General features: G+C 36.4%; 2 protein-coding genes across 5 annotated transcripts in view; both read left to right on the top strand.

Moving 5' to 3' along the window:
- The first annotated feature begins 3136 nt into the window (after window positions 1-3136).
- On the top strand, window positions 3137-4877 carry LOC5570314 (UPF0687 protein C20orf27 homolog). Of its 4 annotated transcripts, none has more exons than XM_021851346.1 (3): window positions 3137-3246; window positions 3541-3793; window positions 3853-4877. In XM_021851346.1, the coding sequence occupies exon 3, from the start codon at window positions 3872-3874 to the stop codon at window positions 4415-4417; it is 546 nt and encodes a 181-aa protein (XP_021707038.1). In that variant the 5' UTR covers window positions 3137-3246; window positions 3541-3793; window positions 3853-3871; the 3' UTR covers window positions 4418-4877. The 4 variants fall into 4 exon arrangements, with proteins under 4 accessions (XP_021707038.1, XP_021707041.1, XP_001653140.2 ...); XM_001653090.2 differs by having other exon boundaries at window positions 3138-3246; window positions 3541-3746; XM_021851349.1 differs by lacking the exon at window positions 3541-3793.
- A 10419-nt stretch (window positions 4878-15296) lies between these two features.
- LOC5570315 (mediator of RNA polymerase II transcription subunit 12) overlaps window positions 15297-23882 on the top strand; it is a 59073-nt gene continuing 50487 nt past the window's right edge. The window contains exon 1 of the mRNA XM_021852945.1: window positions 15297-15787. The gene's annotated coding sequence lies outside the window, so the exon portion shown is untranslated. The remainder of the gene's footprint in view (window positions 15788-23882) is intronic.

Consider the following 23882-nt stretch of genomic DNA (forward strand, 5'->3'; position numbering starts at 1 on the left):
GTTTTTGAACGATTTGTGTGAAAACAGGGATCCAAAACATAAAATTATTTTTTTATTTATGTGGAACCAAAAAAGTAGCTGTATGTTTTTTTAGCGTGTTTGTTTTCGCAATGTCTATCGAAAAAAACATAAAAGAAAAAATTCTTTGCTTGTTTTTCTTTAGTTTGAATAGAAAATCGTAAAAAATATCTAGTGCTGGTAAGTAAATAATCCAATCTAAGTATTACAAATGGATTAATTTATTTCATTTTCTTAAAAAATATAGGACAAGATGCAGATACAATCGATGTTGGACAGTGAATCCATTTCAACGGTCGTAATTCCGAGTATGGCCAGACGTTTTCTGCTGCGCAACCGATCAAATTCCCCATTATCAGCAATATGACCGGGACTAAGTTGTTTAACAAACCCAGATCAGCCAAACCAGCAGGATTATTACCGGTGGGAAAATTTTCGGGAGCTGATACTTCCGGAAGTTGCCAAACGTTACAACCTGGGAAAACATTTAATCAACGACTGCGGGCGAAAAAAGTAAAGATGTTATATAGTTGGTAAGGAAAAGTAGTGAATAATAAAACTGAAAATTGAACCTATTTTATAGAGAGAAATAATGAGACAAAATATATGCAGTCTTAATTTACTTCAAATACAAGCAATAACGACTTCTGTTTTAAAAGTACAATTTTTTTTGACTCGGCAAAGTGCTTGTAAATGTATCAATTGAAGTAAATTTTGTACTATTGTGTACTTGTTTCATTATTTCTTATTGAAAGTCTTCATCATTTCCTAGCTTATTCTTTTCCTTTACGGTATAAACACAAAATAACAATACCATATAGGGTGAAAATAAATATAAAGCACCATAAACTAACAATAACCCACACATTATTCGGTTTTTCTCAAATGTATGGTTTGAATGTTTCTCAACTGTTTCCCTTATAATGGATTTGGCAAAAAATGGATAGTATGCGTACTTTTTGGCAAATTGTGCACGAAAAATTTTGTTCGAGAAAATCTTCATTTTGATATGGTTACATAACTTAACCGCCTATTACCCACATTGTTATTTTTCCATTTACCGTTCCCCAAACTGTCAATATCGTTTGCGGTAAGGTTGGTTTATTGTTATTCTGCATATTACGACAAATTATTCAGATGTGGTTGCAAATGGTTGCAGACACTACGGGAAACAGTACTCGTACGGTTCTAATTTATGCGGGTCCGCTCCTCGAAAAATGAATCGCTCAGCATGTGTGCTAACAATCAATTGTTCGCAAACCAAAGTTATTACTTTTGGAGGATTTTTTAGCTTTTATTCCACGATCTGCCTTCTAGTATGCCATTTCTGACCCGAAAGTCAATCGGGCATGGTTTGGGCGAAAAATTATGCCGTGAAGGCCTTCTGATTCATGTTGATCGCGACATGTTACAACATCCGCCAAACGATTTGTCCCGCGACAAACATTCATTTCAATCATTTGTAAAAATCTTCTATAGACTCCCTTTACCTTAGAGTCCAATGACCGCAAAAATAATTTAAAAACAATCACGGTCGATACCTTCTCCTGTGTTCTAAATATATGTTAAAATTCATGTTACATTCATGTTTACAAATAGCTGAAATGTAAGCCTCCAAAGTTCATCAATTTGTATGGAGTTTTAATTCAAATGTTTTGTATTCCAAAAAAATCTAAGAACTCACAATGCTTTTCAGCTTCCAAATTGATGTAGTAACGTGTATTATAAAACAATGTTTCAGCAGTGAATAAAACATTTCAAAAACTTTACAATGTGGCTTTAAAAAACAAAGTGACCTAACTTGCCCCTTTTCCAGTGTCGATTGTATGTAATGAATAGCTCAAGAAACTTAGCGATTTTAAGCGTACGAAACAATAAAATCAGTACGTAGCCCTCTAGTAGCTCTACGTTTGTCATCTAATAATTGTAATTATTCATGTCACCTAAAGCGAATAAGTTACGCTTCAAAATGATAGGCCAGCATCTTGTTCCCAGACCCGTCTTGCCCATTCTTACCCTACATTCAATTTAACAGAATTCCCGAATAATTACATTCATAATTCTTTTAGAAAGTTTTGTTACAGTCAACTCTCCGTAACTCGATGTTGAAGGGACCAACGAGTGCGTTTTAAGGGATAATCATGATTCTAAAACTAGGTATCGAGATATAGAATAACGAGTCGAAGAGAATTAGCTATAGTTTGTACCGTGTTTACTACTATTACTGAACATTCTTAACAAATTAGCAAAATCTTAGGCCACCTCCAGTAGATTACAAACCATATGATGAGTTACAAAAATTATGTAACTCGCCATACAATGCGTAACTCTGCTGAAGATTCCCTGCAAATTAACATGTATATCTTTTTCAATAAATAAATAATATCAGCATGTATTTTGCTGATGGAAGTTTGCTAGAATTTTTGAAGAAAATGTCCAAACATAAAAAACGGAACGTGCACCTTCATTCATCCAAAATTACAGAATAAAATTTGATCTTTTGGAAAATTTTGCCATTTCTTTCAAGAAAATAAAGCCTGACTGCTAGTGCTAATGATTTGTAAACTAATTTAAAAAGTAGTGGATGTTTTATGCCTTTTGAGTTTAGAAGAAACTTCATGTCCAGTCTTTAAGCTGGTAAAAATAGCAAATAAAAATACAAATAAAATATATGAATTGACCAGTATATGTCTAATTGATATTATAGTGCCAGCATTGCTACAACTTGTTGGATTTGAAAGATCATGGCTTATTTCATGCATACATGTTTTAATGCTATTATTTCAAATACTTACCCATACCAGAGCAGTGGTCGTACCTTGGGCATAGTAGGCTTTGCGCAGATCGCTCTCTCACTCTTTTCTCATTGATTATATGCGTGAGAGAAAACGATCTAAATGTATCTGGGTAGCTGAGAGTCGGTATCTGCCTATCTTTATACCAAATTTTCATGAATATTTGTATTTCATATCAATGGACTTGTCAGATATACAGTATCAGACAGTAAAATGCATCAAAATCGTATCTACACACCAATTTTAGGTTGATTTGTATTGCTTCATATATAGGTCGCCTAACAATAACATGAGATGAGTATATTCGCAAAAAAATGGTGAGATTCTAGTTTGCGATTGGAGCTTGATTGATTGGTTTCACTTCAGTACATTGTCCTCAAAATTATTTCATCTTTTACGGTGTTACAGTTACAGGAAGAATTCACTTTTCTAAGTATGAAATAATTTTATTACGATTCAATATCCTAATTTTCATATGTATTATAAATGATAGAATAAGATTTCTATCTATATTAACAATAACATTTCGAGTCATACAATGTCAGCTCATTCCGAAGTAGAATTTGATTTCCATATCACCTTGAATTTTCGTTTATTTTTAAAGTAGATCCAGAATTTGCGGAAAAGTTGATTCCTGAAACAGCCCAATTCATTCAATAAAAACTTATGTTGTTTGTTTTGTATGTTATTTCACAAAATTTTTGAAATAATATCCATCCTGAACTAGATTCAAATATAGCCCACTTAAACAGTTACATATTCCATGCTGAGTACAGCTGCTTACGCACGTGGTTGTGGTGCATTTTGGTTGTTCGACACTGTAGTTCTGACATCAGATATATAAAACGATATCGTGCTAAAAATGTCGACTGGTGGAAATATTTAAAAATAGATACAATCTATGTCAACAAATAAAAAGAAGCGTTCTGAAAGGTAATTCAAAATTCCTTAGTAGATTTGCGAAATCTATCCTCGCGTTAGTGCGTCAAAATTCACGTTGCATCGAGTGGAAAACAATTTACATAATTATTTCTTTCAGATATTCCTGAAACGCAAAAATGGAGGAAGGTTATCAGCACGATCATCACGTTCACTTCGACGCGGCTGTGATAAATGACGGTCTCCACGATAACTCCATTATCTATAAGGTGGCTGCCAAAGGCAGTTCCATCATGATACATCTAGGTTTCCTACAGACCAAACATAGATATCGAATTGAATTGAAAATGCCAATGCTTCCATTACTGAATGCAGGTTTGAAAATTGGCGCTAATTCGGAATTCGTAGTGGAAGAGACCAAGTTGCCAAACCATAACTGCAAGCTGCTCGAATTTCCCACCAAAGCCGTTCCGGATGGCGAAGGCAAGGATAATCTAACGGCCACAGTGGAATTCTTTGCCCACAAGGAGAAACTTGTGAAGGAGCATTTGCATGTTTGCGGAAAGGAAGATCATAGCGTTAAACTTGATTTGGTGCTGATTGCACGTGTTTTGGGGCGAGGAAAGGGAACACCTATGTTGCGGGATGGCATCCACTTAATGGCCGTCGAGGACGAAGAAGAGTCAGAGCTATCGGATTGGCAGGGATTTCCCAAGAAGGAGTAGAGAATTCGGAATTTTGTTGAAATTAGTTTTGACGTCATATTTCTCATCTTCATCTTAAACTATAAGTTAACAATTACTGGTATGCATTACAGGTAAAACAAACTACCTCTTAATTTTCAATGTAGTGAATATAGGTCATCACATTACAATCACTGTTTCTTGCCATTTTTGGTTCTGATCAAATTTTGCTGTACCTTATATACTGATGAATTATTTAAGGATTAGATTACGACAATATATTACTTCGTGCAGTTAAGATGGTTAAAAAAGCGATAACCTAAACCAGTTGATAGATATTTCCACGCTAAAAAAGCTGCAGAGGCGTTTTCGAGACCGGAGGCTATGCTAAATTCGACCTAGTTAAGTAAGACTAGCATTTGTACCGTAAGCTTATAGAATTGTATATTTCTTAAATTGACTATCTTGATAAAAATAAAATTAGAAACACACATTTTAGAAATTTTTCATAGTCTGTTTGTACCGCTATTAGCATATTTTGAAAATGTCCGTGCCTTACTGTTATGTAGTTATTTTGTGCCTCTACGATGCTATCCAGAAGATCAAGTAGGAGATTTTCTCATATTATCTGGTATTATCCCGAAATGAATTTTCTATAACTCATTTATATGCATCAATTAGGGCTTCAAAAAATAAGATAAGGAAGATATTGAATATATGTTGGGTGGGATGAACTTAAATTACATGTTTCTCATCTCCAAGCTTCTGACCTTTCTGCTTGATCTTCCCTGCCTTTTGTTTTGCTTATCCACTTCGTCTCCATATTTGAATCTCGTTTTTATTTTTGTATCGATACCCAAAACATACATATAGCTATAGCAGAAGCAAATATAATTTTTAAAACAAATCAAATCAATTCGGCTCTGTTTTGCCTAATGCTGCATGAGCCCATTAAGTAAACGATAAAATAAACAAGCAAGAACAATCAAAATGGGACGAACTTGCATTAGGACGTGTCAAAATTCACAAAATTTATACTATGGATTAATACACGATTTCACTAATTTGGCGTTTGAGCGGAGCCGTTTTATTTATATGGCCATGGTAACGAGTGACGTTTCAGCGGTGCCGTGTTATTTATGTGACCATGGAAACTAGTGAATAGGCCAGGAGAAGTGGATGAACTTGTCATTCATTTTTCTGTCAATTCTCATACAAAATCTACTTTTTCTTTGACATAAATTCACTCTAGATGAACCACTTCCCCTGGCCTATTCGGCACCGCTCGAACGTGAAATTAGTGAACTCGTGCATTGGTTCATTAGCGTTCATTGAATCGAAAAGTAATATCACTTTCGAATAATATGACGTTCAAACATCTCTTCTTTTGGCATCCGTAAGTAAATGAATAGTTCTTATTTATATCGAAACAGTTTTTATATGAAACAACAAACAAAAAAGCGTCACCGTAGACCGTAGACACGCTAGACAGAATAGCGATGCTATCACAAGGCAACGACCGCTTATATGAAGTTATGCTGAAGTTGTCTGACTTAGATTTTTAGTGGATACAAAAACTTTTGTTAAAGAAAGTTTCTTGTCTTCCCTGTTCCCAGTGCAGTTAGCTCTATCCCAGTGGGGATGTAATGCTAAGAAGAAGAAGTAGTAGAAGATCTAGCGACTGAATCACGAGTTGTATCAAGCAATGAGTTTGATATTGTTCAGCTTACAAAACACGGTAGGCTACGTTGGGCTAGTCAGAATGCCAATAAGAAGAAGAAGTATACAGAAGTGATAGTTTAATCAAAGACAAATTAAAGATCTCCATGTCCCTTGCAGTTGCCCAAAATTTTATGGCTCATAAGGTAATCTAGAATGCCGTGAAAAGTGTACTGCGATCTGTCAAACTTGGGTACCTTTTGTACTACCGAGGGACCAAATGCAGTACTAGAAGTGGTACCCAATCTGAGCCCGAGTGGGACGGACCTGGTTTAATGCTTTTTAGTAAATTTAAGCATCAACATAAACTAACTGGACCACATCTAATTGAAACCATCAAGATATGACGACTTCAAATTCAAGGTTCCTACCTAGGTACGTGGAATCTATCTGATATGTGTATGCAGGCGTTGCAGAATTCGCTCTCATTTGAGAATGAAGCACGATCAAAGCAAGCAAAGAAAAACATCCCATCTGTTGCGGTCCACGATCGTCATTGTATCGCAAGGTGTAACAAGTCTGATAAATGGAAGCAGCGAGCGAGAGCCCCAAGGAGAGAGCGATGATAAAATCCATTTTTCTCGCTTGTTTACCGTTGGGGATAGGTGTTTTTCTTTACTGGCACGATAAACAATCCACGAACTTCCAATAACAACAGTGTCCCCCAGGCTTGGAGCATGTTTAGAGGGGTTTTATCATGCACTACTATCCCCCCAATCTGATCAAACTTGTAGCAGTATACGATAAACAGTCTCTCATAATGTGCAGCATGTTATGATAGTTACAGAGAGCGATACGTGAGAGATTCTCTCAATTTTCTCAGGATTCAATCCCTGTGTGTATGCGATCTGTTATCTCCGACATGGCTAATTAGGTTTATCATGTCCGCACGAGTCGAGTTCACGTCCATCATTGAGAAAACATTTTTTTGCATATTTTTTATTTTATTTTTGTTTATTATTTTTATTAGTATCATTCCAAACATTTCTTATATCTAGGTGTTCTGTGTTATTAGACAAAAATATTATCCTAATTTGGTAAAATAATTTTAAGATTTTATTAACATTTTGTTAACAACAAATCACATTTCATTTGCCATAACAGCTCAGATTTTTTACAGGTGAGTTGATATCACCTGCTTAAAAGAGAAAAAAAACATGTTTTCAGTTTACTTAACCTAACTTAAAATATATATTCTTTATTCTTTATTTGGAGCAGGGAAAAGCCCGTTTGAGTTGAGCACCTCAGCTCTATCTCAAATGGGCGCAAAACCTCCTCATCTTTGAGTACCAACAGAAAAACATACAATCCAAATGATACAATTTAACTTAATACTATACACTTATTTTCTTAATAGTAACATAAAAACGATTTAATTTGCTAGCCTTAAAAAGAGTTCAACGAGAATTTTTATGAGACTCTGAAATAATCTGAGAGAATTTCGTTCGGAGCGTAGTACGGGGGATATGAAAATCGAATTCATGTGAGCAACGATTGAAGGAACGACACATAGCGGAAAACGGTTCGTTATATCCGTAATTAGTACGAGCACCATGCAGAAATATGAAAGTACTAGAACGAATAGGACGATGAGGTACGTTGAAATTGAGAAGCGACAGCAAATGTGGACAATCAATTTTCAATTTTCAATCTGATACAAACAAAGATTTTGAAATTTCACGGCGGACGCTTAACAACTCCAAACCAATCAGTTTACAACGGTCTTCGTAAATGGGTAAGTTAGTTGGGTTGTTTCATGGCGCAGATGGCGCAAGGCAAAGCGTACAAATCTGCGCTGAATTGCCTCTATGCGAGAAATACTGTTTTGATAATAGGCCTATTCACATGACGTCTCAAATCAGCTGATCGGGAAGCACTATGACAGTTCTTCTATGAAAATGACAGGCCCGTGTTAGCACCGGTCCTCCACCGATGTAAACAAATGCATAGACGGATCTGTCACATGAAAAGGCCTATAGGGCGCCCAGACTACTGACGAGTATTCTAATATTGACCTCACTAGCGAAAAAAACAAAGACTTTAAACATTGAATGTTTTTAAACTGCTTTGCAACACGAAATATGAAACCGAGTGTTTTAGATGCTTTGAAGGCTACGAAAGCAATGTGTTCTTTGAAGGACAACTTAGAGTCCAATAACACACCCAGATCTTTAACCACCGATTCTCTCCTAAGGACAGTACTTCCAATCTTGTAGTCAAAATTAAACGTAGAGCGTTTGCGGGAAAATGATATTACTGAGCATTTGTCTGCATTTAGCTCCATGCGGTTCGTTTTACACCAAACTGTAAACGCGTCAAGCTGGGATTGAAGGAAACAAGCGTTGTTGACATCGTCGACGATACAATGCAGCTTAAAATCATCGGCAAATGAAAGCTTGAACGACTTAAGCAGCGAATGCACATCATTGAGGTACACTAAAAAAATCAATGGCCCTAAATGACTGCCTTGTGGCACTCCAGAGGTAACAAGAAAGTATGGCGGAGTGCAATCTCCAATTTTGATGGCCATTTTCCTACCACTCAAGTAGGATTTCAGCCAATCAATAAAAGATCCGGAGAAACCGAGACGACTAAACTTGGCAACAATTATCTGATGATTGATTTTATCAAAAGCTGCTGAGAAATCCGTATAGATGGAATCTACTTGATGACCTTTTTGAAGCTCTTTTGCAATGAATGATGTATACGCTACTAAGTTGGTATTCGTTGAACGCTTCGGCATGAAACCATGTTGTTCCGATATGAAATGAAGGCAATTGTTTTTTTTTTTTTTTTTTTTTTTTTTTTTTTTTTTTTTTTTTTTTTTTTTTTTTTTATGGTATTCAGTTGGAGCTGCCTGACAGCTTAACTTGTCAAGGCTGAACCCTCGGTCTGGCTTTTGCCAAGTTTCCCCTCTACCAGGATCAATACTCAGACGGACTAGGCAATGGCGCCCACATGAACACTGTTTTTTTATTAGTATTGTGACGTGGTAGTTTTTGAAAAGTACCCATATTCCCTTGCTTCTGAGAAAAGGAAGCATTGTGAAAATCAGCAGCTCCATCAGAATTTGTTTGAAATAGTTGTGTAGTAGTGTCATTACTAATACTGTCTAGTCGAAATGGTTTTGAATAATTTGTCATTCAAGTGCTATTCTGATTACTCCTGTCTTTTACGTAAGATTAGAGTCTTAAATGTCAATTGTCGTCAAGTTTTAACAAAATTAGGCTGTTTAGTAGTAGTTCTAGTTAATTTTATTTTTTGTTGTTAAAAGTGTTTATTGGTCATTACGTTCATATATGCTTAAAGAAAAAAGTCGCTTTTTCGAAACTAGCAAGTGTACCCTAATGATCGATCTCAGCGTCTTATTTTCCATAGTCATTTTATAGTAAATATTGAAGAGTAAAGTTATCTTAGGCTTCTATTACAGTCTCTTACATGATTCACTTTTCGGTGGCAAATGCAATGCTTCACAACGCCTACTTTCTACTTGTAAATTTTGCGAAAATGAAGCTGGAATTAGATTATTTGTACCGCTGTTACAAAAGAGGTATTTCTTATTATGGCAATGTAAAAACCATATTAAAATAAGATTGTCGCCACTTATTTCTACTCAGTGAATCTACTAGTCATTTTCCTAAGAGTTCCTATGTATTCCCTACGTCGTATATGATAACGATGTATCTAACTAGCTAATAGTAAGAGTGGCTACGGATCATTCTGGTTAGCAAAAGGCAAACTGAACGTCACCAATAGTATTAATGTCCACTTCGAATAGATTAATTATTTGAAATGGGCATCAATTCTATCAATGACGCAGAATGTCCGTTGGATCACATCCGAGATATTATTGCGTCTATGCCACATGAATTATGACGCGGCTTTAAGCAAAAAGTGCCAAAATGTGATACCACCACTACAGGTTACGCCTTTGGTTTCCATCATATGGGCTAATGGATTATGCCCTCCCATCGCGGCAAGGTCGCATAACCAAGGGGAGGGATATGAAATGAAGGCAATTGTGCAACAAAAAGTTGTGAACCACTTTTTCGAACAACTTAGACACAGCGCAAAGAGCAGATATACCGCGATAATTTTTGACATCATGTTTGTTGCCTTTTTTGAACACCGGAAAGACGAACGATTTTTTCCAACATTCCGGGAATGATCCTGCTTGTAGAGATAGGTTGAACAGTTGTGATAGGGGCACGGATAGAATGCTTGAGAAATTCTTCAAAACTATTGCAGGAATACCATCCGAACCACAGCTAGTTGACGCCTTCAAAGCAGAGCAATTCTTGTAGACAAATTCTGAATTAACGAATGGGTGATCACCAACTGGAGGATAAACGGGAACATTGTTCGCTGCTAAGAAAACCTGTTGTTCGTCCAGATACTCCGATGTAAAGACGCTCGAAAACTGATTAAGAATGATATTGCAGATGCCTTCTGTAGACGATTCCTCAACGCTGTCTTTGAACATGGCCGTTGGGAGACCAAATTCCTTCCGCTGTTCGTTGACGTGGTTCCAAAATGCCTTGGGATTATGACGCAGTTTCTGTTGAATTTTCCGTTGATGCGAAAGATACAGTTTCTCATTTAGTCGTTTGTAGCGAACATTGGCGGCATGATACTCTAGCTTACAGCTCAGGGTTTTAAACTTCGAATACTTGCGTAAGGTAGACCGTTTCAACCTTTTCAACTGCTTCAAACGGTAATAGGGTTCTAAAATGTTTATTGAAATCTCGCGTAACATTACTAAAGGACCTATCTAACATTGAGAGGCTCTCTTTGTTTACTTTCTCTTTCATTAATAACTGAGTCACAATAATCTCTTCTGTTGCTTTTTTTTGTATGAAACGCTAATCAAGGAAATTGACTTTCGATCTATAATGAAAAACTCCCCAAAATCTTTAGTATTCCACTGTTATAATCAAAAGAGAACGAGAGAGGAGAGAATCTCTCATTTGTACATAGGTCCTTTAGTAATGTTACGCGAGAAATCTTGTTTTTATTCAATAACACGAAAGAGAATGTTACTGCAACTACCTTAGCAATTTTTCCCGCTCAAATAACGGCTATATCATATTTAAACTTTTATTTAAAAATTGGATCCATAAATGAACCTTGACACTTGAGATCATGTTTGACGTTCGCTTAGTTGACCAAAACACCACAGGGCTTTTAGTTTTAACACTGGGGTTGTTCCTATCTGACATTTCGGAAGGGACACGGAAAACAAAATACACCCAAAATTTGAGTTTAAGCCAAAGGGTGTGACAAAATCTGAAATAAACATAAAAAATGTTTTTTGGACTTAAAACTACCGGAAAACATTAAAAAATTGAGTAAATTTGTGTTCTTGGCCTAAACTTAAGGTGATTATAGAACGAAGCCACATCTCAAATTTTCAAAAGCACAAGACATGAGAACCAAGCAGCGCTCTGCGTTAAAAATCTATCCCGTTGGTCACCACCAGCAAACAAGCAATTTGATTGGTTTTCAACGCAAACTGTTGTCAGAAACTCTCGTCTTGTGCATTTGAAAATTCAAAGTTTGGCTTCGTTTTATAATCACCTTAAGCGTTTGGCACTAAAATTGGGTCATGGCTTTAGGACCCTATTACTCCAAGGTGGATTTATAGGAGGTCTATGGATACGCTTAGGAACAAATTGGTCTATAGCATAAAGAACTATGTTGGAGAATGTGGCGACTGATAATTCGAGATCCTGATTAATAACATCCAGCCAGTTAATATTGGAGAAAAAGGTGTTCATACCAGAATAATCACCATGTTTAAAATCGTTGTAAAGCGATTCGACTGGTTCTACGAAAACACAGGGCGTTGCACCTATTACTTCGATCAGCAGGGACGGGTGATGGTTTAACAAGGCAAGAAGGGGCCTCGACCAATGAGAAACGCACGTCTCCATCAATGCTCCCAAAGCATAAATCCAGTATTCGGTTGTTGTGGTTTACAACGTAATTCAACTGAGAAACCCGTGCCACGTTTAAACTATCAATGAGCGTAGCATCTGATGATCTAATTGAAGAGCTAGTAACATCCGGATAGAGATAATTCGATGTGCTGAATTTCCAACGAATGCAATATAACGCATTAATCGTGGCAATAGAAGATTGTAACGATTTTAGAATTTTTTTTTTTTTGACATTTGTTCCAATTTTTCAACATTGGATATTCTGTGTAACTCATTGGTACTATGCCAGGGAGGAAGCTTCAGAATCATTTTCAAAATATTATTTTGAATTCTCTGCAGAGCTTTCTTCCTGGTATTACAAAAGCTAGTCCATATTGGTACAGCATTCAACATGGCTGGCCTGAAAATTTGTTTGAATATCAAAAGCTTGTTCTTAAGGCAAAGTTTTGATTTTCTATTAATAAGGGGATTAAGGGGACCTGCCCGCTTTCAGTTATAAACTGATGCCTCAAAACGAAATTCGAGATGAATGGCAACGATACAAGCGGAATTTCGAATACCTAGCCTTGTCAAATGGAATGACGAATAAAACACGTCTTAAGAACATAGTCCTTGCCCGTGCAGGCCCCGACGTCCAAGATGTGTTCAAAACACTTCCTGGTGCTGATGTGGAAGAGCGGATGGGCATTGATCCGTTCAAGATCAAATTGGACGAATATTTTGCTCCGAAACAACACGAAGCATACCAGCGATTTTTGTTCTGTTCGATGACCCGCAATGATGAAGATGAGCCGATGGATAAATTCATTTTGCGAGCCACAGATGCCGCAGGCAAGTGCAATTTCGGACAGAGTAAGAAAGAAGCGCAAGAAATAAGCGGTATTGATAAGATCATTCAGTTGGCACCTCCTGATCTACGGGAGAAACTTTTGCAAAGGGAAAATCTGGTTTTGGACGAGGTTATCAAATTAGTTAACTCCCATGAAGCCATCAAGTTCCAAGCAAATCAGATGACTTCTTCGAATGTTTTATTTTTGCTATTGGTGAAGCAGATGAATATTTGTGGATTGCTATTGGTGGGGTACTTGTTCAGATCTTGATCGATTCAGGAAGTCAGAAAAACATTCTCGACTATGTGACCTGGGAAAAAATGAAGGCTCAAAGAGTGAATATTGAGAACTTACGGTCAAACTCTGACCAAACGTTCAAAGCATATGGGAGAAGTGCAAAGCCTCTAGTAGTTCGACACGTGTTTGAAAGTACCATTGAAATTCTCGGAGGAAACCAGCGTATTTGTAAAGATGCAACTTTTTACGTGATAGAAGGAGGATCGCAACCACTCCTGGGAAAAGTAACAGCTTTGGAACTAGGCGTTTTGTCATTGGGTTTGCCTAGTACCCAATCTGATGAAGTTTACCGTTTGCATACTGAACGGAAAAGACCTTTTTCCTAAAATGAAAGGTATAAAACTGAATATTCCAATAGACCAATTTACTGAACAAACTTTCCTAAGGAACCGATATGTTTTGGAGCCTTTAACTATTAGAAAACAATGAAAAACTTGCGGCACGTTAGTTCACCCCTCGGTCCCCTACAATTTGTTTCACCTCGAAAAAAAGCAGACCCCTTATCCCCTATGGTTTTGCCACCACGTTGTGGTGAATTTACGATCAGCTGGCATGACCAGATGATTTTTGTTTATGTTTTTATTCATCATAATGGGCTCCGTTGCGGTTTCGCTCCCTCCTTCCTTCACGGCTCCTGAAGTCTCCGTAATCCATGGCGGAATCCGAACTGTTCATTGGCAAAAATTGAATCTTCATTCTGTTCAAAAAAACCTTTTCAAAAAGTTTACTGATGGAGGAAAGCAAACTGATTAGGCGATAGCTAGAAGCTTCTGCAGGATTTTTGTCTGGTTTTAAAATTGGTACAAACTTAGCATTTTTCCATTTGTCAGGAAAATATGCTAATTGAAAACATTTGTTAAATATATCAACTAAGAATGATAAACTACTTTCTGGAAGTTTCTTGATGAGGATATGGAAAATTCCATCATTTCAAGGAGCTTTCATATTTTTGATTTTTTTTCCAAATCAGTCTCTCAGGAATTTTCGAAAACGTTCTCTTGATTTTCTATTGGGCTAGTAAGTCCTAAACCATAAAGGCTTATAGCTAGGGTCCAATTGAGAAATTTTATTTTCAAAATTTTTGTTTCTCAATTGTGAAAAACGTTTCTTAATTTCTTTCTGCAAATCCTGCCATATAATTTTCGTAGCAGGATCGCAAGTGCGTTGGATTTGCCTTCTCCTCACGTTTTTAAGACGGATCAAGAGTTTAAGATCATCGTCTATAATCACAGATTCAAATTTTACTTCACATTTTGGAACTGCATAGCTCCTGGCTTCAACAATGGAATTTTTTCGAGAGCATTGTCAATATTAAGTTTTGTTTGTAAAGAAATATTAACATCAAGATTAGAGTCAATATATGTTTCATATATATTCCAATCGGCTCGAAAATAATTTAAAGTGGAGCTGATAGGATTGAGAATCGCTTCATGGGACATTTGAAATGTAACAGGGACATGATCTGAATCAAAATCAGCATAAGTAACTAATAGGCTACAAATTCGAAAGAGCACAGGAATTTTTGGGCTTAATAACATAAACATGAAAACAAGCTGATAACATATTGTAACATAATGTAAAACAATTATTGTTTAACGATAAGGCTTTTTGCTAAATGTTGATATTGTTCTGTACTTTTTCTATGGTGTTTGTGGAATGAAATTAAAATTAAATTTAAATTTTTCCTTTCAAAATTCTGAAGAACATTCGATTCTTCGTTCGTTTTTCTAAGCGTGCGTTACTCTGTTTTTCCAGACCGTCAGTATCGTTTCAACTCGTATCACTACACCCTCAACGTTTTCAACTCAAGAGCGTGAGTAAAATTTTCTCCAGAAATCTGTCCCTTGCGTTCTTCGACTCGATTTCAATTTAAAAAGGGATAACTTATTGGCTATAAGTTGACTCAGTTTTCATGAAAAATCAGCAGTAGAACAAAAGACAACGATTCTAAAGTGAATTCAACACATGCTCCGAATAGAAAGATTTTTGCGTTGATGCGTTACGCGTTACGTGTTTTGTAAACAAATCCACAAAATTTTATGTGTGCGTGACCAAACCGATCAGCTGTTCGCCGATTGAATCGGTGTGCGTGTGTGTTTCCGCATAAAAACTGCATCACTGGCGTAACATTACTGTAAATGTCATCCAGCATCAAGCTCTCGTCAGTCAGACGAGTCAGTGGAAGGATTGATTTTCATTCGCTTGAAGAAATACAATCGTAAAAAGTCGCGAAAACTCGTCGTTTTGAGCGTATTTTTATAGTTAATATGTAATTTATTGACCCGGAGTGCACTAAATAGCTTGTAGATGGATTAAACTTCGAAGGAATGTCGAACTAGAGTGGTTTCAAATTGGGTAAAGTTAGGAAGAGACAGTGTCAAGTTGGTCAGCCATATTTGTTTGCGTCAGTAAAAGTAGACAAAAAGGCGATAATTTTCCCTGCTGGAAATAAAGTGAATTGGTTTAATTCGTATTTAAAACTTCGTGCAAGTGTTTCATTGTGGAAAAAGTTCATATTTGTGAACGAAAGTGAAGGAAGCAACTGGATTACCTGGATGAGTTCTGAGTTCTAGCCCTTTCTTCGTCAACAGGATTCTGTGGTTGAGAACCGGCAGAATCCAACACTGGTAAGCGTTCAATTGTTTCACGAAATGAAAGGATTGTGGATATAAGGCCGGAACAAATCTTAAATTTATCTTTTGTTACTTTCCATCAGAATGTGTCGCGGGGGGACAATAGAAAATAAAATGGAAATTGGGGTAAATTGACCATTTCAGGGCTTGTAGCAGGTCTCTTTCTAGAGACTTTTGGTCTCTGTTTAAATGTAAGTCAATTCTTGGCATTACATCCTCACTAGGACAGAGCCTGCTTCTCAGCATAGTGTTCTTATGAGCACTTCCACAGTTATTAACTAAGAGCTTTCTATGCCAAAGTTGCCATTTTTGCATTCGTATATCGTGTGGCAGGTACGATGATACTATACTATATACCCAAGTCAATCGAGGAAATTTCCATTACGAAAAGATCCTGGACCGACCGGGATTCGAACCCAGACGCCTTCAGCATGGCTTCGCTTTGTAGCCGCGGATTCTAACCACTCGGCTAATGAAGGCCCTTATGGAAGGTCTCTAAAGCCTCTTTTTAACCAAAATGGTCTTCAAAGTCACTATTTCTATTTTCTTTGCATGTGTAAATTCTAATTCGAAATACCCAACCAGAAAGTACCACATCGATTACTTTGGAAATTTCTTAATATGCTTTTCAGATTTTTTCTGCTTATTTTAATTTTACACCGATTTTCCCTGTATCGTGTACACCTTTGCGCATTTGGCTAAAGAAGTAAACATTGTTTACGACTCTTGTATGTTCTTGCATATAATTAAAATCGAATGTAAAATAAATTTATCTAAGATTAATTTCTGAAGTGTGTGAATGTAGGCGTGCAAAATGTGGTGCATACTTATAAGTAATCTAACAGATCTTTCAAAGTTTTCAACAGGACGACTTCTAACAAAATCCCCAAGGGTTAGTGTGAAAAAAAGATCATTAGAAATTATCGAGCTCCTTGTACAGCTTGTGTAAATCAGAAATCTAATGAAATATTAATAAAAAAAGTTAAAGAAATTCGCAACGAACGGAATCGCTAATGATTACTTCTATGAACAACCTTATAACACTGAACTTTCCGAAGCGAGAACCGTCCGAAGGAGTGCTCAAAGTGGAAAAGCTAGCACCCCAGAGATACACTTGGAACAGACTATGAGCTTGGCTATTGAACAAAACACAGTTTGCGGCGTGTTCAGAACATGGGCAGTGAGTTGAAAAAAAAAACCCGATATCAGTGGTACCTACTTGCTGCACTCAACGAAGAATTTGAAGTACCCAGCATATATGTGGTTGAAGATGAGAATTTCTAAAAGCAAGGTTTGAGTAGATTTGATCGACTTCAATAAAACGATTCGTTTCAAAATTATAATTGTGAACAAACACAGGAAAAAAATGACAATTTCGAAATAACACTATATTACGATTTGAATAACTAGGTCGAGCTTCTTCGTAAACGAAATACTGTTTGAAAGTTGCGAAGCGATTACCACTCCCCGTTAACTTCCCATATAATATATCGATTTTTTATTTAAAAAAACGCACTTTTTGCGCACTTCTAGAGCAATTCGGAATGTCACATAAATACATGTACGTCCTTGCAAATGACAAAAGCTGTCAATCTTACCAGGAATGGTCATTCAATCCATAAGGCAGCGGCTACATGTAATATTCCTGAAAGTATCCTTTGTTTGAAGCTGACTGTAACTTGGATAATCAATAGCGCAAAGCTTGGCTTCCCAGTTGATGGATGATTCAAGTTCCAGATGTCTAGCAAAAAAGCCCGTGCAATTATGAAATATCTGGTACGTATGGCAGCAAATCCATTAAAAAATAATGAATCGCGTTAGATCGACGATACATCTTCCGAACTAATTGATGCTTTCCATGGATTCGATGTACCTTTTTTTTTTTAAAAAAAAAAAAAAAAGACACTACGCGTTAATGCTTCCAGTGGGCTGTTTGCCCTTTGAAGGAAGCACCAGTGAATAAATTGTCACCCAACACGCAGCAACAAAGACATTGTCACCTCCTATTCTTGTTGCAACAATTTTATTCCGCAACATGAGTTTGTCATCACCTGAACAGAATATGACAAAGATCGATCACCACGTGCGCGGCGATTTTCTGGGCTTCGCATTGCAATTTTTGAGAACTTTCTCCGTGTTGGTAAACATTGACACATTATCAAACAGCATCCATAAAACAAATTTGGTTTTGTGTTTAAAATTACTGATTAATCGCGAGTTAAAAAGGTTGCAACAATATTGCGCTCTGTGATTGTCATGACAATTCTGCTTTTAATTGTGTCCTTATCCGAAACAGTTGTGACAAACGGTTGTGAGCGAGCTTGCTTTGTTGTTTGTTTTTCGTCTATTTTGATGATAATTTGATTCACTGGGAAGCACCACACTAGACAACGGACTAGCATGCAACGCCCAGTGGCACAGTCGGAAAACATTCCTCTCGAAAAGTTTTTGGCCTGAAGCGGGAATCGAACCCACACTCCTTAGCACGATGTGGCTAAATGCCTCGGTGACACTAACCGCACGGCTACGCAGCCCATTGGAAAGTAAGGGTCTATCCATTAAGGGACAGCCCTAAGCAATATGCAGCTTGAAATATTAATGGACAGTACTGTTGTACCAGATAGAGTATCGGTAATAATAGCTAATTAATAAGATAAGATAATAAATCGTCCATTTCTATTATTTTCTGCTCGTCTTCTTTGCTTCTCCAAAATTGTCTGCTTTAAATTATCCGTCAGTACTCTTCAAGATTCGTTGTACGACTGAATTCAGGTGAAACATTCGATTCTTCAAAGTATCCTTGATTGATTCCTATTTTCTCAGACTTCTTTGTTTTGTATGAAGTTCAAAATAATTGTATCTTTTCATTAAGTTTATTTTATTTCTATTTTCTTTTTCATCTATATATATTAGATTTATTATTCTGAATATCTTTTTAATTAACTATTATTACCGGTACTCTATCTGGTACAACATTGCTTCCCATTTCCACTCTTACTCGAAAATGGTATATAAATGCATATCTTTAAATCTATTTGGATAGCTCGCCGGAGCTTCAGTTGAAGCACATCACTGCTAAAGCCTTGTCAAGTTCATCTGAAAATCCTCCACTTCCAGCTGACGACATGAACAGAGAAGATTTTCTTTAAAAAGCTTCCAAAATGTGCGAAATCGAATCGTTCACGATCATCAGCAGTGGATACGAGCGTCAATTTTCGATAGTTATTCAAAGAAATGGAACAAAATAAGAAAAACGAGAAACATAAACAACAAGAAAATAAAAAAGTTAAAGAATTAAAAAAAAATGTAAAGCAACGTACGAAAACAAATAAACATAAGCTACGGCTATCAACTATATTGCATAAGATTGTAATCTTTTGAATATATTATAAAAAATGAAGAACAGAGTAAATTCGTGGCCACCCTATGTTTGGGTTGGTTGACCAAATTAAATTGAAATGCACGGAAAAATTCCTGATGAAACTCATATTAGTTGTACCCTTTTTATTTATCACAAAACTAGTGAAAAAGTAAAATTTTCTAGAGCAAACGAGCATTTTAAGGCATGCGCAAAGTTCGGCACATCATGCGCAAAGTTGGGAACAATTAAAATTTTGTGCGCAATGTTAGGCACAAAATATTGCATCACCCTTTGCGTTTTTTTTTTTAATTTTTATGAATTATTTTTAATCGTTTTAAGGCATGTGTTCTACTGAAGGGTTAAAGGCCTATCGTTGGCAGAAGTTTGAATAAAAAAAATATATACATATTTTAGTCTTATTTGAAGCAAAAATAGGATGATAATTTATAAACTGCGCAAAATTTGGTGTCTACACGGTACAAAGAATTCAAAAAGTACAAAATGCTCTAAGTTTTGGAAAGTGGGTGCAAGGAGTATGCAGCAGTATCTTAGATTATTATGTTATTTGCTAATCAAACATTTTAAAATTTTACTTCCTGAAGTCCTAAAGTCTTACATCGATGCTGTAAAAATTAGCAATCTAAGATAATGTAAGCACTTTATGTGGAGCATGTTCTTCGTGACAACTTTGCGTAAAAATCAGCCAATTTTTCTTTCAAATCGAACTCTTCCACATAATAAGCCATAGGAGGTCGATGCTGATGTACTAAATTTCAATTTGAGTCTAAAATTCGTGTTATCACTATCACCATCAACACCATTGAATATTTGAATTATTGGGTACATCCCTTAGCCGGTCTATTAGAAGATCAAATTGTGATTTGAATTAACCCCTCTACCGGCAGCTTCATTTTTTACCGCAGGAAAAAAAAATCAAATCGCGATAACTTTTTTGTTTCTCGGTATTTTTGCACCATTTTTTCACAAGTTCTCAAAAAACTCTTCTAGTTTGAGTATCCGTGTCGATATTGATCATTGGTCATCTGGATCCAGATATATTCCGAAATTCCTTGGGGGACCGACGCTTAATCATAACCCACGTATATATCTTAGGCTACAGATTTTTTAACGTATTCAGATGTTCACTCTTTGGAACAATACATTAATGAGAGTATGTTGTGAAAATATGAAGCAATTTGGAGCAGCCGTCTTTGAGTAATGAGCATTTATGTTGCTGGTACCAAGCTGACCAAATAAAGATCTTGAAAACTTCAAAAAACCTCATATCGTAATTTTCAGATATCTCTAAGAATTCTCAACCAATTTGTATGATTTTTTCAGAGTAGCTCCTTATTGCATAGCATTGTATAGCCCACATTTTACTTTTTCGATAAGTTGACGTAAAACAAAATGGCCGTCTAAGATATTTTGTATGGAAAATGTCGGTCCCCCAAGGAACATTGGAATATCTTTAAAACTAGATCACCAATCATCAATATCGACACGGATCCTCAAACTAGAAGAGTTTTTTGAAAACTTGTGAAAAAATGGTGCAAAAATACCGAGAAACAAAAAAGTTATCGCGATTTGAATTTTTTTCTTGCGGTAAAAAAAGAAGCTGCCGGTAGAGGGGTTAACTATCAAATTGAAGGACTTGAACTGACTGCTGAATACATTTAGAACTAATTAAGTGTCATCGAATTATCTATTCAGCCAACATTGAATAATAAGGCTCAGAGAAATATCAGATGAAAACCAAGTAACAATACAGTGATACCTCCATGAGTCGATGTTCCATGACTCGATATCGACTCGTGGAACCATACTAAAAACAAAATTTCATGGTTACTATGATGGTCCCTAGCAGCAGCTTTCCAAAAGATTGCTATTCCATGACTCGATATTTCCATGAGTCGATGGTCCCTTCAGTATCGACTCATGGAGGTTTCACTGTATTCTGTTAGTTATTGGTCTATTCTTGGTTCGCAAAGACGCTTTGAGCAAAACGATTTTAAATTACTACAGTTTGGTCAAAAGTTTTTAAAGATGTTTTAGGAATACCTAAAGCAGATCAAGAAATATCTACCCCGTTTGTTTAGTTATTTCGCCAGCCATTTTTATATGAAATCCTTTGTGAATTCATCTACAGTTTAGTCTAGGAATTGCTCGTCTAAAGATTCCTGGAATTCTGTTAAGAACTCTTCAGGCAATTCCTCAATAAATTCGACCAGTTATTCATCATTTCACTTTTTTCCAACTCTTCATCCACCAAGTACTCCTGCAGTTCTTCCAACAGGTATGAAAAATAGTACATTTCTCAGGAAAACCCTATTTTAATGAAAATGGTCACTAAAACCTCTTTTTTGCCAGGATCTACTCTGCCGCGAATCGCAAGTCAGTCGTCCCATCTGTAAAAAGTAGGCATTGTGAATATGGTCTGTTGAGTTTACAAAATCATTTTTAAACAAAAAAAACAGGAGATTTAAGCATGTTCGAATCTTCATGAAACACTCCGATACATTTCCGTGAAAAAATTAAAGATGACCAAAATACGATTCATTTTTGAGTTACGCGGTGCGGAAATATGCATTGGCGTAAATAGGGAGGATCCAGGCGTCTGGCCACTCTGAATCATGGGCTTGCCCCCCCCCCCCCCCCTATCAGCTGATGCCGACAAGTGACCAGGCCCATCTTGATGAGTTCTGCTCATGTACCATCTTTTACAACGGTCTTGTTATTCTTGAACTGTTGAACGGCATCCTTCCCTCAAAGTGAAAGTTGGTTGATTGCTGTTGTCCAACATTCCAACGTAGTCATTTTCACCGCTGTCTTGGAACTCCGTACCTGTGCCCTCATCACCATTCAATTGTACGTCATAGTGTTGCTTCCACCTTTCAATCGCCATGTCTTCGTCCGAAGAAATGGTCCCATCTTTATACTTGCATATTTCGGCTCGGCTTTTTTTATTAATTTTTTTTTAATTTTTCTTACGCTACATTTTTTGGCGTCTTACGTAGGTTATATGGACATTACATCATTTTTTTGTCTTTGTTAACGAGATTTTTAACTCTGGGATAGTTCATCTCGAGACCAGCAGCTTTACTTCCCTTCCAAATGAAGTCGCCACTATACTTTTTTCAGTCATAAGTAACTATCTCCGGAATGGGATTCGATCCCAGGTCCTCAGCGTGTGTTCTAACCACTACACCAGGCCCGTCCTACATCAATTCGGCTCAGAAATGCTTTTTCGTTTTAAATATATATGCATTGATGTTGAATTTCTGTAATTAGAAGACGTTGCGTTATTTGTAAGAAAAATTGATAAAACTTGTTTCAAGATTAATGACGATATATCGACGATGTTTTTATTGCAAGTTTGAACAAATCGAGAAAGCATGCAATCAATTTTTTGTAAGTCACACTAACATTAGAATTTTATGCATTTAAAATCACAAAACATTCTTAATTTCTCATGGCTCAGATTCCTTATTTTACCAAGTCCAATTAAACAGCCGTTTGTTAGGCGACCTTTACCATTCAATCTATGTCAATCTACTGTATAAAAACTGATAGCTTTTCAATCATGAGCTAATATATTTTTCAGTAAATATGTTTTTCTCAGTCGTAAATTTATATTTTAAGACCAGCTGGATTTATTTTTCGATTTTTAGTAGCCCAAAATTGAACATCACTAGGGAGAGTGGGGCAAAAGTTCGCGTGGGAAAAGATTTTTATTTTTGTAAATGCCATAGTGTTCAAGTAAGAGACTTTAACTACAAATATCATAAGAATCGATTGAGATTTGGAAAAATTATAGCTCTTTGTTGTTTTTTTGACTTAAAAATTAAAATTTTTGGTCAAACTCATTGTACCCTGGGCTTGGAATTATATTTTCCAGGGAGCGATGAATTTTGATAATTGATCGCTGTTGTTAGTAGTTTTGATTAGATGTTGGGTGAATTTCGAAGCAATGGCAACCTCTTTATTACAAAATTTAGATTTTATCTTCTGACCTAAAGATTCTGGTTAAACTACTGTACTATGCAGTTGGGCTGCACTACGCTATCACTCATCAAAATTACTTTCACTTCGGGAAAATATAATTTCAAACTGGCGAGAAGATTACAGACTGAGGGTGGGTTGGGAGCACAATCAAACCCTTGAATGTGCAATGTGGGGTAGTAATTGGGAATGCCATTGACGGTTTGTAATCTTCTACGAGGTTTTCGAAAACCAACAGGGCGCGTGCACCGGGTTGCGGATAGGAGCAAAGGGAGATCAATAGCATCTACCTAAAATAATAGAGCAAAAAGCCGTTCCTTGATTAGGTAATGTTTAGCGATCTTCTATGGTGTTCTAGTACTATAAAATTCTTCACTCACTGGGAATTCTGGCCTTGACAATATCAATAGTGATAAAAGCATAAAATAATACCTAATACTTAATAAGTACAATGTAGCTTCAATGTAGTAATAAATGAAATAAAATCAATTTTCTATACTTGACAAGGTTTTGAAGACAATCAATGAGTGAAAGAACTACCTATTAGAAAAGCCACATCAGCTAAGGCTATACATATACAAATGTTGGTCATAGGGTCATGGCGAGCATTCGGTATGTATGTCTATGACTGATTCTTATCTAGTAGGGGCACTAGAAGACCACGCGGACAATTTCGAAACAAATTATTTTTATACATCGGTCTTACGATCCGAAAGGCTCAGCTAT

The sequence above is a fragment of the Aedes aegypti genome, chromosome 3, assembly GCF_002204515.2.
Source record: "Aedes aegypti strain LVP_AGWG chromosome 3, AaegL5.0 Primary Assembly, whole genome shotgun sequence".
NCBI lineage: Eukaryota > Metazoa > Arthropoda > Insecta > Diptera > Culicidae > Aedes > Aedes aegypti.